The sequence below is a fragment of the Molossus molossus genome, unplaced genomic scaffold, assembly GCF_014108415.1.
Source record: "Molossus molossus isolate mMolMol1 unplaced genomic scaffold, mMolMol1.p scaffold_m16_p_12, whole genome shotgun sequence".
Lineage (NCBI taxonomy): Eukaryota > Metazoa > Chordata > Mammalia > Chiroptera > Molossidae > Molossus > Molossus molossus.
In genome coordinates this window covers 53,499,218-53,518,811 of record NW_023425347.1, presented here as the reverse complement: position 1 = coordinate 53,518,811, position 19,594 = coordinate 53,499,218, and the positions used below count along the sequence as shown (strand labels likewise).

General features: G+C 46.7%; 1 protein-coding gene across 1 annotated transcript in view; it reads left to right on the top strand.

Moving 5' to 3' along the window:
- Nucleotides 1–4,919: 4,919 nt before the first annotated feature.
- Nucleotides 4,920–19,594, top strand: part of DYNLT5 (dynein light chain Tctex-type 5) — a 32,627-nt gene continuing 17,952 nt past the window's right edge. Inside the window, exon 1 of the mRNA XM_036257566.1 lies at nucleotides 4,920–5,032. Coding sequence (XP_036113459.1) covers nucleotides 4,920–5,032 — 113 coding nt within the window. The remainder of the gene's footprint in view (nucleotides 5,033–19,594) is intronic.

The window sequence follows — 19,594 nt, the reverse complement described above, 5'->3', positions numbered from 1 at the left end:
ATGATATATTGATGAGCAGGTCTTCACTACAGGGCAAGCAGTAATTTCTAGAGCTAGCTTTTTAAACTACTTGAATATTATTATTGCAATAGAAAAAGAATTATTTTTAATTTTTCACTTTGTACAGGAAAATATCTATATGAATGAAATAATCAAATTTTAATTTTCATGCCTGCACAGTGGCAATGTAAGACATGACTTTTTTTTTTTTTAACAATAAGAGAAACTAGGAAAAGAATCTCTAAGAAATTTTGCTATGTTTGTAAAGGTAATAAAACTCTGTCAATTGTCTTCAAGAAATGCTATTAGTGTATACTGTACTTTGAGTCGGTGGTAGCCTTCATTTGGAGTTCTCCGTGATCTTTGAAGTAAACATAAGCTGAATTTATGACCTTGTTACGGGGTACATAGTTTCACAAAATAACTTGGGCATAAAATATATATGAAAGGAGTTGTGGGTTAAAGTACTCAAGTATACTTTTTAAATTTAGTTGAAATGTCAATGCCTGGCTCTTTCTCCTCCTGTGTAATTCAGCAGAGAACACCCGATCTCATGGCCGTTACTGCTTGGTCTGTGCTGAGCTCCGCGGCTGCTGTGCTGTGATCAGGACAAAACCCGCAAAAGAAGCAGCTGCTTGTTCCCTCGCTGAACTGCAGCAACGTGCTCGGGTGAGCCGCAGCGGTGTGAAGGCGTAGCATGGACTTGGAAGATAATCAGGAGAACATTCTAATGTCACTTGCCTTATAAGTTAGAAAAGGTGTGAATATCATTTTTCATTTTTTTGTAAAGAATAATTTTTACAAATATTTTTTTCCTGCATAATTTTCCCAATCACTCATTTCACAAAATTCTGAATATGCAATTATTTATCATGGAACATGATTGCAACTAGGGTTCCCATTTCAGAACAAAGTGGGAACAAGATGAAATATCTGAGTTAGTGATTGTTTAAATGTGATTTTTTTTCCTGATAAATAAATGAAAAACATAAAAATAAATTCAGTCGTGAGCCTCTTTTATTACCAGCCTCTTAAAATGTCGCCCATATTTCTGGAAAACTTCATTGCAGGTTTAGGGTGGGCAAAGGCCTGGCACCATGCGAGGGCTCTGGAGGGGGCAAATCCAGCTCTATCATTTAACAGTAGACTTGAGCATGTTACTCCCTGAGTCTTCATTTTGTTATCTTAAAAAAAAAAAAAATGGAGGCCCTGGTGGGGTAGCTCAATGGGTTAGAGCATTGTCCCCATACACCAAGGTTGCAGGTTTAATCTCCTGCCAGGGCACATACAAGAAGCTGCCAACCAATGAATGCATAAATAAGTGGAACAACAAATCTCTCAAAAAAAAAAATTTTTTTTTTAATTAAAATTCAAAAACTTGCCCAGCTGGAGTGACTCAGTGGATTGAGCATGGTCCCGTGGACTGAGAGGTCCTGGTTCAGTTCCCCATCAGGGTACATGACCTGGTTGTGCTCCATCCCCAGTAGGGGCACCCAGGAGGCAGCCGATCTGTGTTTCTCTCTGACATTGATGTTTCTCTCTCTCTAAAGGAAAAAAAAAATCAATAAAAAAAATTTTTTTTAAAAGAACAACCAAAATGGAGTTACTAATTCCCCCTTATCAGGTCACTGAACAGATTCAAAGAGATAATATTTATCAGTTCCCTAACTTTTCTTACCTAGTGCACAGTAGCTAGTCAATAAACAATCCTTTTCTGTTCTGTGAATAGGGACTGAAATGGGCCAGAAAACTTTCATGTTCTTTCTCAAACACTTATAATCCTTAGGGCCTCTATTGCTCTCAGTGTATTGCTATTGTCAGCTAATGCGAACTGCACTGAACACCCATCAGTGCCAGGCTAGGCGCTTAGAAGCATGACCTTATTTGTACCTCCAAAGGACTGCACACTGGAAGGATCCCTTCCGAGTTTTGTTTCATTTGCTTTTGTTTGGGGAAGGGGTCATGGGTTAGGAAGGGGATAGTTATTAAGGAGAAAGGGTCTATTAGTTACATCAGATAGGTCCTCAATCCCAAACCACTTCCATTTCAAAGCTTCTTACACTTTGAGAGACTGGGAAGAGTGGTGTGGAGGAACCCCATTCATAAAGCACAGGAAATAGGACGAGTTTCAGGGGGGCCCGGGCATACTGTTTAATATGAGAATGTCAATTTTCTAAGCCCGTAAAGGGAAAACAACTCTTTTTGACAGAGCTGTTAGGAAGACCAAATAAAGCTAAAACTGTTGGCCAATATCTGAGCCATCTAAGCTCTCAATAAATGTTCCCTATTACCCACCAGCTGTGCCTGGGAGTGGGTGGTGGGGAGCAGCAGCAGGAGCCTGGGATAGGGAAGGGGTTGCTTTTCTTTCTCTTTGCGTCTAGCATTTCCTGCTCCTGCCCCTGACATCTGAGGCCAAAGGAACTGGGTAAGGACTCCGGGCTGCATCCTGGGTTTCAACAGCCTCCTCGGAAGGGCTTGAACCGGTTCCCCTCCAACTGGCGGCCACCGCGGGGAGCAGCGGGCCCAGTTCTGACGTCCTCAGGCGGCCCAGAGGACCACGCAGCTACTGTGCCGGCCGGGGCGGGCCGGGGGCGGGCGGAGGGCTCTGTTTAGAGGAGTCGCCCTGGAGACAGGCCCGGAGTCGGAGGGCGAGGGAGGCTGCAGGCCTGGGAGGAGGGAGCCTCGCGCCGCGCGGTCCGTGCGCGGAAGAGCAGGAGGTCCGGGAGGCCCCCGGCGGAGCCGCGCCGCAGCCCCCGCCCCGCGGCCGGTAAGTGCCTTCTCCGCAGCATCCGGGCGGGAGCAGGGAAGGGAAAGGCTGCGAGTTCGAGCACCCCAGGGACTGAGGAGGGAAGGCCCTGTGCTAAGAAATGGTCTGCCTGCATTGGCCACGACCTCTCTGACGCCTTACTCCTCTCCCGGGCCCCACAAATTTAAAAAAGTGGCCCCAAATTTGGGAACTGAAAGCGGGTTCTGGTCTCTGGTCCCCCGCCCACCCGCACGTCTTGGCTTCATGGTGATGCCCAGTGCGGCGGTCGCCAGCCCGGCCGCTCCTGGGCCACTCCAGGCAGCTGCAAGCCCCCCGGACTCCGGGTTCCAACTCCAGCCTTGGGGCAGCTTGGGAACCAGTGAGCAGAGTTCTGTGTGTGTCCCTTTGGATACCTCAGTGACCCATTTACTGGGTCTGTGTGCCCTGTCCACGCATAGACACACTCAAACACACAGATGCTCACACACTCATCCACATAGACACACACAAGCACACACATATCACTGCTAATATACAAGCACACACACAGTTGCTCTCACACAGCTTCACACATACATTCAGTACATAGACATCACACACAAAGGTTCACACACACAAAGGCACACACTCGGGTACACACAGATAATCACTCATTCACACAGATCGAGACAGAGATGCACATGCGTACACACTTATGTTCATGTACACAGACACTCTCATTGATACACACAGCCTCACACATTCATGGGGACTCGAACCCAACACATGCACATGCCCACAGAGAGACACACTCACAGGCAGACACTCAAAGACGCTCACACTCATATACACACTCTCATATACAGGCACACAATCACACACACACACCGCTGCCTCCCTTCCAATTACACAGCACACCTCTGCCATATCCGTGCGCCCTCCGGTGCGCTTCGGTCTCTCCCTGCCACCAAGCACACTGGGGTTTCGGGGTGTGTTCTTGTCCTCCAGCCACTCAGCGCCAGCTCCTGAAAGGCAGCAGCTCTGTTTTCGTTCTGTCTCCTCGTCAGGCTGTCGGGTTTACAGATTATAAAATAATTGAAGTGAATATCTAAATGTGTATGTAGGCAATGGGGCAGTAGAATTATAGTCGAGGTTCTGGGAGGTCCATTCCTACTACCAGCTGTTAAACAAGCATTTGTGAGAAGGAGGTCGTGTCCTAGTAAATTACTGAGTTAAAGTTAAATTCCGTTTGCTCTTTACAAATTAAATCGTGGTTGCTTGGAAAAAAAATACCCTTTGGGGAAGACAGTTAATTTTAATTTTAAATTCAACAGCAACAACAGCAAATGTTAATCAGAAATTTTATCAAAAATAAATGGGGGGGGCAATAAAAAGTATTGTTTTCTGGTGTGGAATAATATCTTTCTTCTATACATGGCTATGTTTTCTCAGTGACCTTAACCTCTTCTGCAGTTAAGCAATTTGCTACCGTTTAATATCTTCTTATGTGAATTAAGCATTCTACTGCATAAATAAAAGTTATCAGGGTTATCATATTTCCAGTTGTACTGACCAGAACAACAGCATACATAAAAAAATCACTCTGGCCCTGGCCGGTTGCTCAACGGTTAGAGCGCCGGCCTGTGGTCCAGAGAGACCAGGGTTCGGTTCCTACTAAGCCTGCAGTGGTTCTCAACCTGTGGGTTGCGACCCCTTTGGGGGTCGAACGACCCTTTCACAGGCGTTGCCTAAGACATAACTGTAGCAAAATTACAGTTATGAAGTAGCAACAAAAATAATTTTATGGTTGGGGTTCACCACAACATGAGGAACTGTATTAAAGGGTCGCAGCATTAGGAAGGTTGAGAACCACTGCACTAAGGGCACATACCTCGGTTGCAGTTTGTCCCTGGCCCTGGTTGGGTCATGCGGGAGGCAGCCATTTGATGTGTCTCTTTCACGTCGATGTTTCTCTCTCTCTTCCTCCCACTCTATCTGAACAAACAATGGAAAAATGTCATTGGGTGAGGATAAAAAAAAAAAATCACTCTGAAGGAAACCCCATTTCTCTATTCAAAAATGGTAGAAGAAGTATCTGTGTACTTTATTTAGAGTGATATCTGTGTTATACTAAAATGTTTTCAGTTCTTTCATCTGCTGTTTTAATCAAAGTTTTCTTCCATAGGTTGTGATGATGTCAGACATTGCTAAAGACAGAATGGCTCCTTCACCAAAGAAAGGCGGGAGCATGTCTTCTGTAAGTAGTCATGACTTCCGGCAGAAGGAACTTCGTGGGCGCATCAAAGAGTGAGTAACTGAATGTCTAATAACTTGAATTCGATTATTGAATAAACAGGTTCATAATGTTTATCAGGAGATAGAAAAGATTTCATTTAGGGAGTGAAAAGAGAAAATGGACAAGTACAGGGTTCAGATCATCTTTTAGGACCATATTTTAAAAAGAAAGAGAAAATATGAGTGATATGTTGTTCCGAGCAGCATGTTTCACTATTTCAAAGACTGCCCCAAAAATTATCTACTCTAAAAAAAACACCATATTAAGTGTGGACCTGTTGTGGCCGAAATTCGGTCGGCAAGAAGAGGCAGACTGCACGCACGCGGAGGGTTAGTAAAGGGCCGTTGAATGTGCACCGGTGTTGGCCCAGCAGAGTCACCTCCAAAGGCTGAGCCCCAGCCCGGAATCCAGCCGCCTTTTATACACAATGAGCCTCCGGGTATTTGGGGACCTTCTAGTCCCACTGAAGTTGAGGCAGTTGGCGGATATACATGAATTACAAAAGCCAGGGGCAGGGTCCCTGCACTGCCTAAGGGGCTGCACCTGGCTTGCCTCCTCATTCCCGCCTCTTGATTCTCAAGCTGCAGACTTAGAGAACACCTTGGACAGGGAGTTCCCTTAGTGCCGTGTGAGGAAGAGGGGCGATGGTCTCTCTAACTGCTTCCTGCTGAAATAGGGGCGCTGAAGGGGAGGGATGCAGCAACTAGAGCTCATCACCATCCAGAGGAGAGTAGTTGGGGGTTCTTATTTGAAGCATCATTTGGAGCTTTATTATTTCTAAGCAAGAGGAAATGAAACGGGTTAGCATGTTGAGAGTACAAGGGCCAAACAGGAGAGCTATAAAAAGCATTAAGAGTCCTGGCCGCTTTGGCTCAAAGGTTAGAGCGTTGGCCCCCAGACCAAAGAGTCACGGGTTCGATTCTGGCCAAGGGCACATACCTCAGATGCGGTTTGTCCCGACCCTGGTTGGGGTCATGTGGGAGGCAACTAATCGATATGTCTCTCTCACATTGATGTTTCTCTCTTTCTTCCTGCCCCCTCCCTTTCACTCTATCTAAAGTAAATGGAAAAAATATCCTCTGGTGAGAATTAAAAAAAAAAAAAAAATAGCATGAAGAGAGGACCAGCTAATGGGAGTACTCAAGATGCTCAGTATTTGTTCCTTTAACTGCTGGGCCATATCTCTAATTATTTCTGACTGATTAACATAAAAGTGACATTCCTTGTTTAAGAAGAGGCATATTCCTCCCTTTTCAGCAATCAGTATGTCTAACCCCCTTCTATTTGTAATACTGCTGCTGCTGAGGAGTCTGCTTGATCCTGCAAGGCTACTAAGGATACAGAGTCCAGTGTTGGGATCAGGCCAGCAGGTGACAGCCCTCTATTTTTCAGGCGCTTGCCATAGACTGATCAGCAGGTTTTGCTGTCCTCTTAAGGGTGACCTGCAGTGTGGGGTTGGGGGGGTTGGAAGATGAATGTTTTTTAACCTTGTGTTAAGCACTCTCAACCTTGTGTTAATGCGTTCTCGGAATCCTAGCCCAGGGAAACCTGGCATGCCCAGGTATATTGGGTGCTTCATTTGCATGTGAATAAGCGTTTGTTATCTTTTGGCTTCAAGGTTTCTTCCTGTAAAAAGCAAGAGATACAGCTAGGGTGTATTCAAGGAAATAATTTACTTAAATCCACTTTTGACCTGGAGGTACCAATCTGCAAATAAATGGGACTGCGTCCAGCGATCTGGAGCATTTGCTGCCTTGCAAAGCTCCCCCTCACTTGGAGTTTCATTGCATTGCACTGATCCCGGCAGGCTGAGAGATGGCACTGCAGAGGATTGTTCTGGCTGGTGGTCACTCTCCAGGCAGGTTGGTTGTCATGTGGCAGGTGAGCTGCCTTCACTCGTGAGTGGTAGATCCAGGTATTCAGACCTGCAACCTTGAGAGCTGTGGGAGGGGTTAGCATAACTAAATAGGGCCCTTTCCAGGTTGGTTTGAGGGGTTTTCTTTTCCAATCTTTTATCCAAACTTGGTCTTCTTGTCTGTTGGGGTGCACAGTTATTCCCAGGAAACTGGGTATTCTATTGGTTACCCACTTATGTACCTCAAGAATGGTTTTTCCTAGTCCTTATAGTTGTTCTTGAATTTCCAAATTTTAAAGTTCTTTTTTTTTTTTTTATCCTCACCCGAGGACATTTTTCCATTTTTTGTTCGGACAGAGTGGGAGGGAGAGAGAGGACGAGAGAAAGAGAGAAACATCAACGTGAAAGGGACACATCGAGTGGCTGCCACCCGCACGACCAACCAGGGCCAGGGACAAACTGCAACCGAGGTACGTGCCCTTAGCGGGAACCGAACCCGGGTCTCTCTGGACCGCAGGCCGACGCTCCAACCGCTGAGCCAACCCTGCCAGGGCCCAAATTTTAAAGTTCTTTTATATCCCCTTTGAATTTGATCACTGGGGGAGGTCTCCCATATAAGATTTCAAAAGGGGAGAACCCTGTCTTTGCCCAAGGGGTACAACGTACTCGCAGGGGAGCTAGGGGCAGAATATCAGTACAGGGCAGGTTGGTTTCTTGACATAGTTTTACCGTGGTCTGCTTAAGGGTGCGATTCCTGCGCTCTACTTTCCCTGAGCTCTGGGGCCAATAGGCTGTGTGCAAATCCCACGGGATGCCTAGAGTTTTAGCTACCTGCTGGACTATTTCTGCATGAAGGCTGGGCCAGCGTCTGATCCTAGAGTCAATGGCATTCCAGATCTCGGATGATGTCTCTCAGCAGAGCTTTGGTTTTTCCGTACGTGTGGGGTAAGCTTCGACCCAGCCGGAGAAAGTACAGATAAAAGCCAGGAGATACTTATTTCCTCTGCTGGGTCCTATTTCCGAGAAGTCTACCTCTAGATCTTCAAAGGGTGGCTGGCCTTGCCTGGCATTGTTCTGAGCACAGAGGAGACAGCGTTGGGAGACCGAGGCACAGAGGGAAGCAAGTCGAGCAGTCAGGTAGTACTGGCTTAATAAGGCTTCTAGGGCGGTGTTTCCCAGACGGGTGAGTCCATGTGTTGGAGGACTAACCGCTGGGCTCATTGTTCTGGCACATAGGTTCTGTGGTCTGGGAGGATCCACCATCCTTCCTTCATTATATTTCCTCCCTCCTGTTGTGCTCATTCTTCCTGGGCTGGGTGCAGGCCCGGGAGAACTGGACACCGCCCCACAGCTCCGAGAGCCGTTGCCCCAAGATCCCCAAGCACCCCAGCCACCAGCCTGTGGGATCTTAAAGTCCTGGAGCTGGTCCACATGGAGGCAGCGGCCACCCAGGCAGGCCTGAGAGGGCCCACACGGGTGTCACTGGCTAATGGTAAATGCTTGGTCTGGCACATGGCATGTCCATTGGGATGCCCAGAGCGCCAGAGGGCAGCACAGGGCGGCGGCAGCTGCGGACAGTGGTGTGGGTCAGGCCCGAAGGTCAGCTGGCACTGGCGTTCTGCCTCCTAGTCTTTGCCAGGGAAAGTCACAAACAGGTGCAGGGGAGCCTCTGGCTTGTCTAAGAGACAGTACCCGTGGCCATTGGAAGTGGGCACTGCAGGGGGACCAGGGCTCCTCGGGAGCCATCACGGGAGCCGTGACATGACGAGAGGTGCTCCCAGGCTCTTTCAGACCGACACATGGAGCACACAGTGCCCACGTCAGCCGTGCCCAGGGTGTCACAGGTAGAGACCCCACACAGGTCCTGACGGGTAAACAGCAAAGTGATGTGGGTCTGAGTCCACAGGGGAGTTGAGTCCTCAGTGCCAAGCACAGGAGCTGTTCAGGGTCTGGGCGGCCCTGGGTCCCACCTCTCCTGGCCCCAGAACCACTAGTCAAGTCACCACCAAGCTGACAGGGTTGCGGATGCTCGAGGCCTTGGCTGCGGCCGCCGTGACTGTGAGCAGGTAGCGCTTCAGCCCTGCACCATGAAATCCTGCCATCTTGTCATCTGCCACCACCAGGTCCCCACGAATCTACTCAGGGAAGCAAAGCGCTTGACTTTCGGGGGCTGGGCCTGGGGTTCCCAGGAGGAGTCTTTTTACTGCACTTGGGGCCCTGGCTGCTGGTGGGACCCCGGAGTAGGATGTGAGCCCAAGTCCCCCTGCAGAGTTAAAGGTGCCTCCCTCCAGGGGCTGGATGTGGAGCTTGGTCCCCCAGTACTGCAGCACCCCTAACAGGGCTCCCTCGGCCCAGTACAGAAATGCCACCAACTCTGGATCTCTGTTGATGGTGCCATTGAGGTAGGTGCTCGGCTCCGCCCACCCAGCAGCTCAGGTGCCTGGCCCGGGTCCTGCACTGCCAGCCCCTCACCCCGCACGCCCGGGTCCTGCTCCAGCTCTAGCAGCAGTGTCTCCCCAAAGGCAGGCAAACGGTTCCACAGTCTAGCGGGGGTGTCCAAACCAGACAGGATGCTGCTGTTGAGTTTCTCGGGAAACACCATCTCCTCCTCCCCGGGGAGGGGGCCGGCCAGCCTGCTGCAACCAGGCCTATTTGCTTTGAAAGGAAAGCTCCTGGTCTCTGCCAAGGCCCGCATTCCTGGGTTAGGACTCCCAGGGGCGTCCAGGAGTCCTAAGGCTGCTGCCTACATGAGCTTGGTGAATGCTTTCTCGACTGGGGCCCCAGACAAGGGGCGCCTATTCTCCTCCTTTCAGGGCCTCATACAAGGGCTTTGCCAGTTCTGAAAATCCGGGGATCCATACTCCACAGACCCCTGCTGCTCCCAGGAATCCTCGAATCTGTCCGCGGGAGGTGGAAACCAGAATGGCGCAGACTGCCTGTTTCCTCTCTGCCCCTAACATTCGTTTGCCTTGGGTGATCTTGAAACCTAAGTCTGGCCAGTAGCGGCTGGATGGAGCAGAAGTCCCTAGTTTTCCTTGCTGGTGGTTAGGGCACTCATTTTTCCTTCTCCTGTGTGCCCCCCACTGGGGATTGGGCCCACAACCTAAGCATGTGCCCTGACCGGGAATCGAACTTCTTGGTGCATGGGTCGATGCTGAACCACTGAGCCACACCAGCCCAGGGAAGGTGACAGTGGGGAGCAGCAGACAGGGCTGGGCTCCCCGCAGCCAGCTGCCTGTCCAGCCCCTCCTGAGATGTGGGTCCGGCTGGAACATGGAAGGGAGGTGAAGCTGGAAAGGACTGCGGCCATCTGAGCACTGCATCCTTCACACCCTGGCTCTGTGGAAAGCTCCCCTCTGCAGCCTGGGGCTCGGACTAGCTCCAGGGTCGGAGGCAGAGTTTCAGAGGGGCTGGGGACCTTCAGACAAAATGGAGAAAACTTGCCCCTTGGCTTGGGAGAGGTACCTGGTGGCCCGGCTCCTGCAAACCCTCCTCTCCTGCATCTTTGTCTCTCCCTGCCTCTGTCTCCCACAGCTTCTCTGGCCTCTCTCTGCCCCAGACTCTGGCTTCACCTCTGTGCCTTTGTCTGTCTCTCTCCTGCCCTCTCCCGTCTCCGTGTCTGCGGGTCTCCCTGAGGTTCCTCATCAGGTAAGGCCTCTCGTGCCCAGGCTTCTGTGTCGAGATGTGCAGCTGGGGCCTGGCTCTGGAGCCACTTTCTGGCTTCTGTGACAGTCTGCTACAGTCGACCCAGATGGGGCGATAAGTCTGGAAGACTGCTCCCCTTTCGTGTAGGGTCCCGTCAAGGCCCATTCGCCGTGGACCCCTGGTCTCCTGCAGTGGTAATTGCATTGCTGCTGGGGTTTTGGTCCCTGGGTCACTGATCTGAGAGACATCTTCCCCGTGGCTCCAGCGACCCTGCCTCCAGTGGCACAGTGGCCGATTGTGGGGGTGAGATGGATAGAGGTGGGCTGTCGGGCAGGTGGGGTTCCCCATCCTTAGGTAGCAGGGTGTATGGTGGTGGAGGTGGAGGGGCCTCTTCCGAATCCCTTTGTAATACAGGAGGCCGCTTAATTCATGTGAAGTCTTCCTTTAACCTTGTGCCACAAGGACCTTACATTGTCCCTGACTAGTAACACAGAATCCGACCCAAGGAGGCCTGATTTGGGCTATTTCCAACCACTGGTCTATGGAGGGAAATTGGTTGGATGACCGGAGTCTCCAGTGACTACCCTATGCACGGCCTGGCCTGTGGGGACATCAAGGGTGTCTCCAGAGGGCTAGTCCACACCAAAGGTGGGCATTCTAATTCACAGAGGGTGTGCAGCTTTCTGGGGGTCAGTTTGACCCCATAATCTCCTGAGAACCCCTTTATAAAATTCTTTATCATACATTCCAGAACAGTGGGTTTAGAGGAACTTCCCCCCACAATGATATTGAAGATGGTTGAGCAAACCTCCTAGTGAACGGTGTCGCAAGACAAACAGGAGGAAACTCTCATTTCCTCCTCTCACGGGGACTTAGGCACCTCTTGGCATTGGCAGGTCCAATGACTTGGATCAGGTTCGCAGGTGGAGACAAATGTCCCCAAGAACCTGATACTGCCCTTAACTCTGTGAGGTCGCCACGGATGTGCAGGTTGGGACTCACATAGGCTCTGTGACAAGCGTTGTGGAGCACGGTCACTCACACACACAATCACACCGAACTTAAACTTTCACCCAGGAATTCCCTATCCTGTGTGGTGTCTATGCCGCTTGGGAGATGATCAAGCTCCCCTTCCACCTTAGAGGTGGGCCTGAACTCCTGGGTCCCTGGGACACTTGCCGATCTGATATCCCGGCAGACTTTTCTATCCTTCCCAGAGTCTGTTTGAGCGTAGCAGTGGCCAACTGCAGTCGGGCTGGCGAGTGTCAGGGTCCAGTGAAATCACCAGTGGTACGCCTTTCTTTCCATCAGGGGGCCCAAAATTAGTGGCTCCTTCCCACCAGCTTCTGACGACGGTAGTTCAGGGGGCCAGTGTGACTGTCGGCTTCCTGGCCAACGCACCAAAATGTTGTGGCAGAAATTCTGTCGGCGGGAAGAGACAGACTGCGCGCCCGGAGGATTAGAAAAGGACTGTTTAATGCGCACTGGTGCTGCCTAGTGGAGTCACCTCCAAAGGCCAAACCTTGCACCTGGGTTCCAGCTGCCTTTTAAACATGATGAGCCTCCGAGCATTTAGGGACCTTTGCGTTCCACTGTAGTTGAGGCAGTTGGAGGAATTACAAAAGCCAGGGGTGGGGTCCCTGCACCACCTAAGGGGCTGCACCCGGCTTGCCTTCTCAGGCTAGCTACTTTTTACATGTCTCCTGAATTCTGATTGTCAATATTATCTAAATATAAAGTTTTTGCTCTTCTGCGATCAATATATAAATATACAATGCATTTAGAATTATTTTATACAAATTTTGTAATGTATTGTCATAGCCATTGTTTCTGACCTTATAAATGGCTGCATACTATTTTGTCAGTTTATAATTCTGAGTTAGCTAACCATTCCCCAGTTATTGGGCATTTTAAGTTTGTTTCCACTGTTTTTCTTTTTCACTATATAAATGCCTCTGCTTATTTTCTTTCCAGAAGAATTAGTGGGTCAAAGGGTAATAAGTACATTTGGGGGCGGGGGGGGGGGGCTTGCTGCATGTTACATTTGGTCTCCCAAACAGATAAATCAATGTTTAATATTTTCATGGCATTTCTTTTTTACTGCCATTAAGAAGAAAACAAAACAAATTATTCTGTACAAAGGTCAATTAACTTATATAACAGACTTTCCTTCTTAAAAGCCTCCACAGGACTAAAGGATGTTGTGTGTTAATCCCTGTGGTTGGGGAACAGGAGCCAATGCATCCTGGGGAACAGACCAGAAGAACTGGAACAGACTTACATTAGAATTCTGAAACCAATCTTCCTACTCTCAGAATGTACTAATGCATTATTTCAAAATTCCACTTTCCGCCCTGGCCGGTTTGGCTCAGCCATTAGAGTGTAGGCCCGCGGACCGAAGAGTCTCAGGTTCGATTCCAGCCAAGGGCACATACCTCGGTTGCGGTTTGGTCCCCAGACGGCCTTAGGTCGGGGTCATGCGGGAGGCAACCAATCAGTGTGTCTCTCTCACATCGCTGTTTCTCTCTCTCTCTCCCATTCTACCTGAAGATAAATGGGAAAAATGTCCTTGGGTGAAGATTTAAAAATAAAATAAAATAAAATTCCACTTTCCAATCCTGGATGTTTGTGAATTAGAAGTACAATCTCTTTCTTTTACAGATAAGAAATATAAAAGTAGCAATCCTATATGTCAGAAGTAAAGCTGGGAGAATAATTAATCTCTATAACTTTTGCTTCTGACCCTGGCCATTTGGGCTGCTAATTCCAATATCTTAGAATGAGAGTTCAGCCCTGGCCGGTTTGGCTCAGCAGTTAGAGCATCAGCCTGCGGTCCAGAGAGGCCCGGGTTCAGTTCCTGCTAAGGGCATGTACCTTGGTTGCAGTTTGTCCCTGGCCCTGGTTGGGTTTTGTGGGTAGCAGCCACTCGATGTGTCCCTTTCACGTCAATGTTTCTCTTTATCTCCCCTCCTCTCCCCCCCCACTCTATCTGAACAAAAAATGGAAAAATGTCCATGGGTAAGGATAAAAAAAAAAAAAAGAATGAGAGTAGAGTTTGTAAGAATTCTTTTAGAAATTATTTTTAAATAATTGTTAGCATATATTCAACTTTTTAAAAGAAAATATTTATTATAATAATCTGACATAAATAATGTTCCCATGATTAATAAAAACAACTTCTCTCATACAAAGACTAAACTAGTATCTTTATTTACATAATTTTCATTTACCTCTTTCCTTTCAAAGAATATTAGAAAGTCATATAGAATCAGAATATGGCCAAATTTGAAGAATATAAATTGCTTTTTTTTTTTAATTGATGAAGTATAAACACAAACTAAAAGCAACACAAATACAAAAACAGTTTTATCAACACAGGACAGATTTCTCACTAACAAATACATTTAAGTGATCATTATTTTGATATATTTCAAAGTAGGAATTTGAACTCTCAAAGCATTCAGAATGGATCCTCTACTTGTACCTTTTCTTTTTTAAAAATTTTTTTCTTTATTGATTTTAGAGAGAGAGGAAGAAAGAGGGAGAGAGAGAGAGAAACATCAATGAGAGAAAACATCGATTGGCCACCTACTGCATGCCCCCAACTGGGGATTTGGCCCACAACCTGGGCATGTGCCCTGACCAGGAATCGAACCAGTGACCTCTTGGTGCATGGGTCAACGCTCAACCACTGAGCCACATCGGCTGAGCTGTACCTTTTCTTAAATAACCAATGAACAGCTTCCCGTACCCCTGCAAGGCGGAACCATTTAGGAGGCCGCCTTCCCAGTTCTAACTCCTGCTTCACCACTGTCTTCACCACTCTCTGAGACCAAATTGCATGGTGATTGTCTTTTATGAAATCTGTCATCAGCTAGTAGAAAAATTCTGAAAACTTAGAAGCTACCAAATGCAGACATTGTTTTGAAATTGCAGTGTTTTATGGGAAAGCATCTACCTTTCATTTGAATGTTATTTCAAAGCAGTTTTTGAATAGATCAATTTCAGTAGTATAAAGTATATTGTAGACCTAATACACTATCTTTTTTCATATCCCCAGCATTAGTCCTACTAGATGGACATCATTTTTACCATTTTACTGTGAAATAATTGTGGCTTAAAAGTCAAGTGACAATTTAATGACGAGGATACAATCCTAAATCATGAGTATGGCCTATAATAGCAATTTTCAACCTTGTCCATCTCATGACACACATAAACAAATTACTAATATTCTGTAGCATACCAAAAAATATATTTTTTGCTGACCTGACAAAAAAAATAGGTTTAATTTTTATTCATTTACATGGGACAGCTATTGTTCTATTGGCTGTTGTCATTTTTTATTTGACAATCTAAGGGGAAAGAGGTCAGTGCCCCTGACCCAATAGTCTGGTCTTGCATGTTTTAAAAATTCTTGCAGCACGCCCGCTGAAAATCGCTGACATGTGGGGTCTGAAGACCCGTGTCTACTTCTCTAGCACCTGTTCCCCACTGTCCTGCTGGCACCTACTCTGCAGTCATACTCGACTCCCGTATTTGTAATCCTTCAGTGCTCTGCTTTGCCTCCTGCCGGTGCCTTGTGTGGCTTTCCCTGGGGCACCCTTACTGGAGTGTTCTTCCCGCACTCTGCTTCCCCCAGAATTAGCTCCATCTCCACCTCTCCAGGAGGCTCTAACAACCCAGCTGCCACCACTTTCACTCCCAGACTCTCTTTCTGCTCCTGCTGCTTCCCCTTCTACGTGGTGCTGTACTTGGCTGCTTTTTGGCTGCTTGTTTGTCTCTCTCTCTCTCTCATTAGATTGTGAGCTTATCTGCCTTCATAGCAATAAATAAACACACAGCTAAGGAGGGCAAAGAAGAGTAAGAATATAGATCCTCTTGGAAAGCAGCTTCTTAGGTGTAAGATCAGCACAGGGCTAACCCTACGGCCTTGGTGTGTCTGTCGACAGCCGTCCACAGCCGTCCACAGCCGTCCACAGCCGTCGACAGTGCTAGCCAGTGCTTGACACCGATCCCTGGGCATAATGGATATCCAGAGAGCCTTCTGAATTGTGAAGGGAAGATAGAATTTATAGTCAATATAATTATTGTTAACAGTTATTAGGGTTGGGTGTTTTGATTTAAATTATGTTTTTATTCTAATGTAATTTTATTTATTTATTTTTAAGAAACATTTTAAGCTGGATCTTACTATCATAATATAACTGTTAATATGTCTCATTTCTTTCTCTACGTAACTACATGGTTGTCATCATACTTTGTATTTCCCCTCAACAATTAATAGCAATAAGGGTGATAATAGCTGACATTTGTTGAGCCCTCAGCATGACATCACTTAAGTCTCATAGAAACTCCATTACAGACGGTGGCAAACCAAGCGCCAAGTTCAACCTGCCACCTGTTTTTGTATGGCTCTAGCTAAGTATGGTTAGTACATGATTGAAAAAAAAAAAAACTTAAAAGGAGAGTAGTATTTTTTGTTATGTGAAAATTATAAGAAACTCAAGTCTCAATATTCATAAATAAGTTTTGTTGGAACATATCCATGCCTTTTTATGTATGAATTGCTTCTGGCTTCTTTCACACTAGAACTACAGAGTCGAGTAGTTACGATAGAAACCGTAGGTCTCACAAAGCCAAAACAATTGCTATATGGAGTTTTACAGAAATGTTTGCCAACCCCTGCTCTGTAAGACAGACGCTATTATCATCTCCAATGTACAAATGAAGAAACAGAAACTTGAAGAGGCTGAGCCTCCAAAGCTACAGAATTAGGACAAAATGGGCTTTTGTTTATGGTCAAGTATTTTTATCCTCAGAAAACTGGTCACCTGTATATAACTTGCATTAATAAAACTCTTCCATTCATTTGCCAGAACCTTCTGTTTCCCATCCACAGGTACGAGCAGGTGTTTACAATGACATCTTTCTTGTTGGAAGCTCAGCCTTTGGCAGCCTTCAAACAGTATTTGAACAGATGTACTACTGTCATGTTCTTAAAGTGGAAACTGAAACCTGAGGCCCACTTACTTTCCCAGGATCATGTGACATGATATCCAGGCGTATTATCTCTGAGTCCAGTAGTTCAACTAGTAGGTCAGGCCCAAGGTTGGTGACGAAAGAGTATCTCTTTTGCCTCTAACCAATATTACAGTGATGTCATGTCATGGATCCCACAGCTCCTCACTGAAACTCACTGGTAGCATCTAACACACTGTATTTTTTCACTTATTCATTTTTTCAAGATCCATGGAGCTTCTACTCTGTATGAATTACTGTGCCATGTTAGGCATATAAAGGTGACTAACTGTAGGGTTTTACTCTGGAGAAACTTGTTTTTCAAGTAAACTAAATGCACCTGTAAATTTTTTTTTTCTGTAAAAAATAGAAAAGATCATATTCTTTACTTCATTTGGAATAAATATTTATTGACCACGGAGTACATTCCAGGCACTATACTAGGTGGTGAACCACACAGAAATAATTCCTGCTCTCATGGTTTACGATCTGGTACGAAAGGCTCATCATATGAAGGAAAGTGCAGGTGGATTTTTACTTTACAGCATTTGTATAGTGAACTCCACGTGGAAGACTGAAATGTGGAAAACTATAAAGCTAATTAAAGAAAATATAGGAGAATGTCTTTGTGTTCCATATGTAGGAAAAGATTTATTTTTTAAAATATGTTTTTATTGATTTTAGAGAGAGGAAGGGAGAGGGAGAAAGAGAGAAATATCAAAGAGATAGAAACCCTGTGGGTTGCCTCCCATAGGGCCTGGACCAGGGCAGGGGATTGAACCTGTAACCCAGGTACGTGCCCTTGTGGAATTGAATCCTTGACCCTTTGGTCTGTGGGCCGATGTTCTAACAGCTGAGCCAAACCAGCCAGAGCAGGAAAGGATTTCTTAAGTAAGATCCCAACATGAAAACCCAAACCCAAAAAGTAGGGGGGAAAAAAAACCTTGATAAATAGAACTACAATAAAACTTAGCATTTCTGTTCAACAAAGAATACAATAGACATAGTTAATAAACAAGTAGAAGATATGTTTTTTTTAAATCATGCACATTAATAATAAAAAAGGAAAACCATTTTTAAAATAGTCAAATGAGATAAATAGCAATTTACAGAAGCAAAGCCCAAGTGGCCAAACAGACATTTAGAAATGCTCAAAAGCAGAATATGAGAGATGGTTGAACTCACTTTGGAATTAGGAAAACGCAAATTAGAACAAGACACCATTTTGCACCCATCTGAATGGCAGAACATAAGAATAAAAACTGATATATCCACTCAGCGTCCTATTATGCCCATACAGTGAGGAAACCGAGGCATGGGGTGGACTTGCCAGATTATCACAGCCCCCCAGTGACAGAGCTAAGAGTCTGTGCTTCTCTGACCCTAGAATGTACAGGCATCATGAAAGGACTTGTGTTTGTTAGGGGCTGAATGATGTGCCTGCCCCCACCTTCCGTGCCCTCACCTTGCCCACCAGATTTGTATGTTGAAATTCTAATCCTCAGTACTTCAGGGTATGGCTGTGTTTGTAAACAGGTGCTTTAAAGAAATAATGAAGCCCTGGCCGGTTTGGCTCAGCGGTTAGAGCGCCGGCCTGCGGTCCGGAGAGACCCGGGTTCGGTTCCCGCTAAGGGCACGTACCTCGGTTGCAGTTTGTCCCCGGCCCTGGTCGGTCGTGCGGGTGGCAGCCACTCGATGTGTCTCTTCACATCGATGTTTCTCTCTCTCTCTCTTCCTCTCTCTCCCTCCCGCTCTATCTGAACAAAAAATGGAAAAATGTCCTCGGGTGAGGATAAAAAAAAAAAAAGCTAAAGAAATAATGAAGTTAAATTTTTTTTTCCTTTATTGATTTTAGAGAGAGCAGAAGGGAGAGGGAGAGAGAGATAGAAACATATATGAGAGAGAACATTGATTGGCCGCCTCCTGCACGCCCCCCACTGGGGATCCGGCCCACAACCTGGGCGTGTGCCCTGACCGGGAATCGAACTGGCGACCTCTTGGTACACCGGTAGATGCTCAACCACTGAGCCACACCAGCCAGGCAAGATAATGAACTTTAAATGACTTCATTAGGGTAGGTTCTAACTCAGTAAGCCGATGTCCTTATAAGAAGACACAGTGGCACAGAGGAAGACGGTGTGAAGAGACACCGGAGAAGACCGCCATCTGTGAGCCAAGGAGAGAGGCCTGGACAGACCCTCCGTGGGGGCTCCCCGGGGACCAGTCCAGCCTACACCTGTTTCCCGGCTTCTCGCCTGCGGACTGCGAGACAATTCATTTCCCTGGTTTACGCCCCCGGGTCCGTGGTGCTTGGCGCTGGGCGCTGGGAGCCCCGCCAGCAAGGCCGCACTCTGAAGGAGCAGTGCAGGACGGCACCGCCAGGGGGCGGAATGGACGGCTCCGCCCGCTCTGCGCAGCCAGCTCCAGCAAGTTCAGCTGAAGGGTTAACAAGCTGCTGATCTTACCTAAGTTACTAAGCCCTCTTTGCCTGTTTCTTCCTTTATAAAATGGGATGAAATAAAGTGACTGTCATTTCAGATGTGGTGAGAATTTATTAAAATAATACATGGGAACACCTAGAATGGTTCTTGGCGTGTCTCAGTACAGAGCAAGTGCAGTATTGACTGATTATTACATGGAACTTTGGAGTCAAACTAGGACTGAGTTTGAATCGCAGATAGTATGCTTAACTAGCTATCATTTAATATTCTTTGTCTCAGTATGTTATCTATAAAGTGAGAGTAACAATGACTTCGTCACAAAAATGTATTGAACAAATTTTTATTGCCCCGGTTATGGGTGTTGTGCTAGATGCTCAGCATATAGTGAGGAACAAAATAGACTGTTCAAGGTCGTAATGACTTTCACGTTGCGATTGGTGTCAACCCTCAGTCCCCACCTTACTTGACCTCTCAAAAACATTTGACACTGTTTACCCCTCCTTTCTCCTAGAAACACTTTCTTTTTTAAAATTTTTAAATTTTTTATTATTTATCGATTGATTTGAGAGAAAGAAACATCATTGCGTTTTTCCACTTATTGATGCATTCTT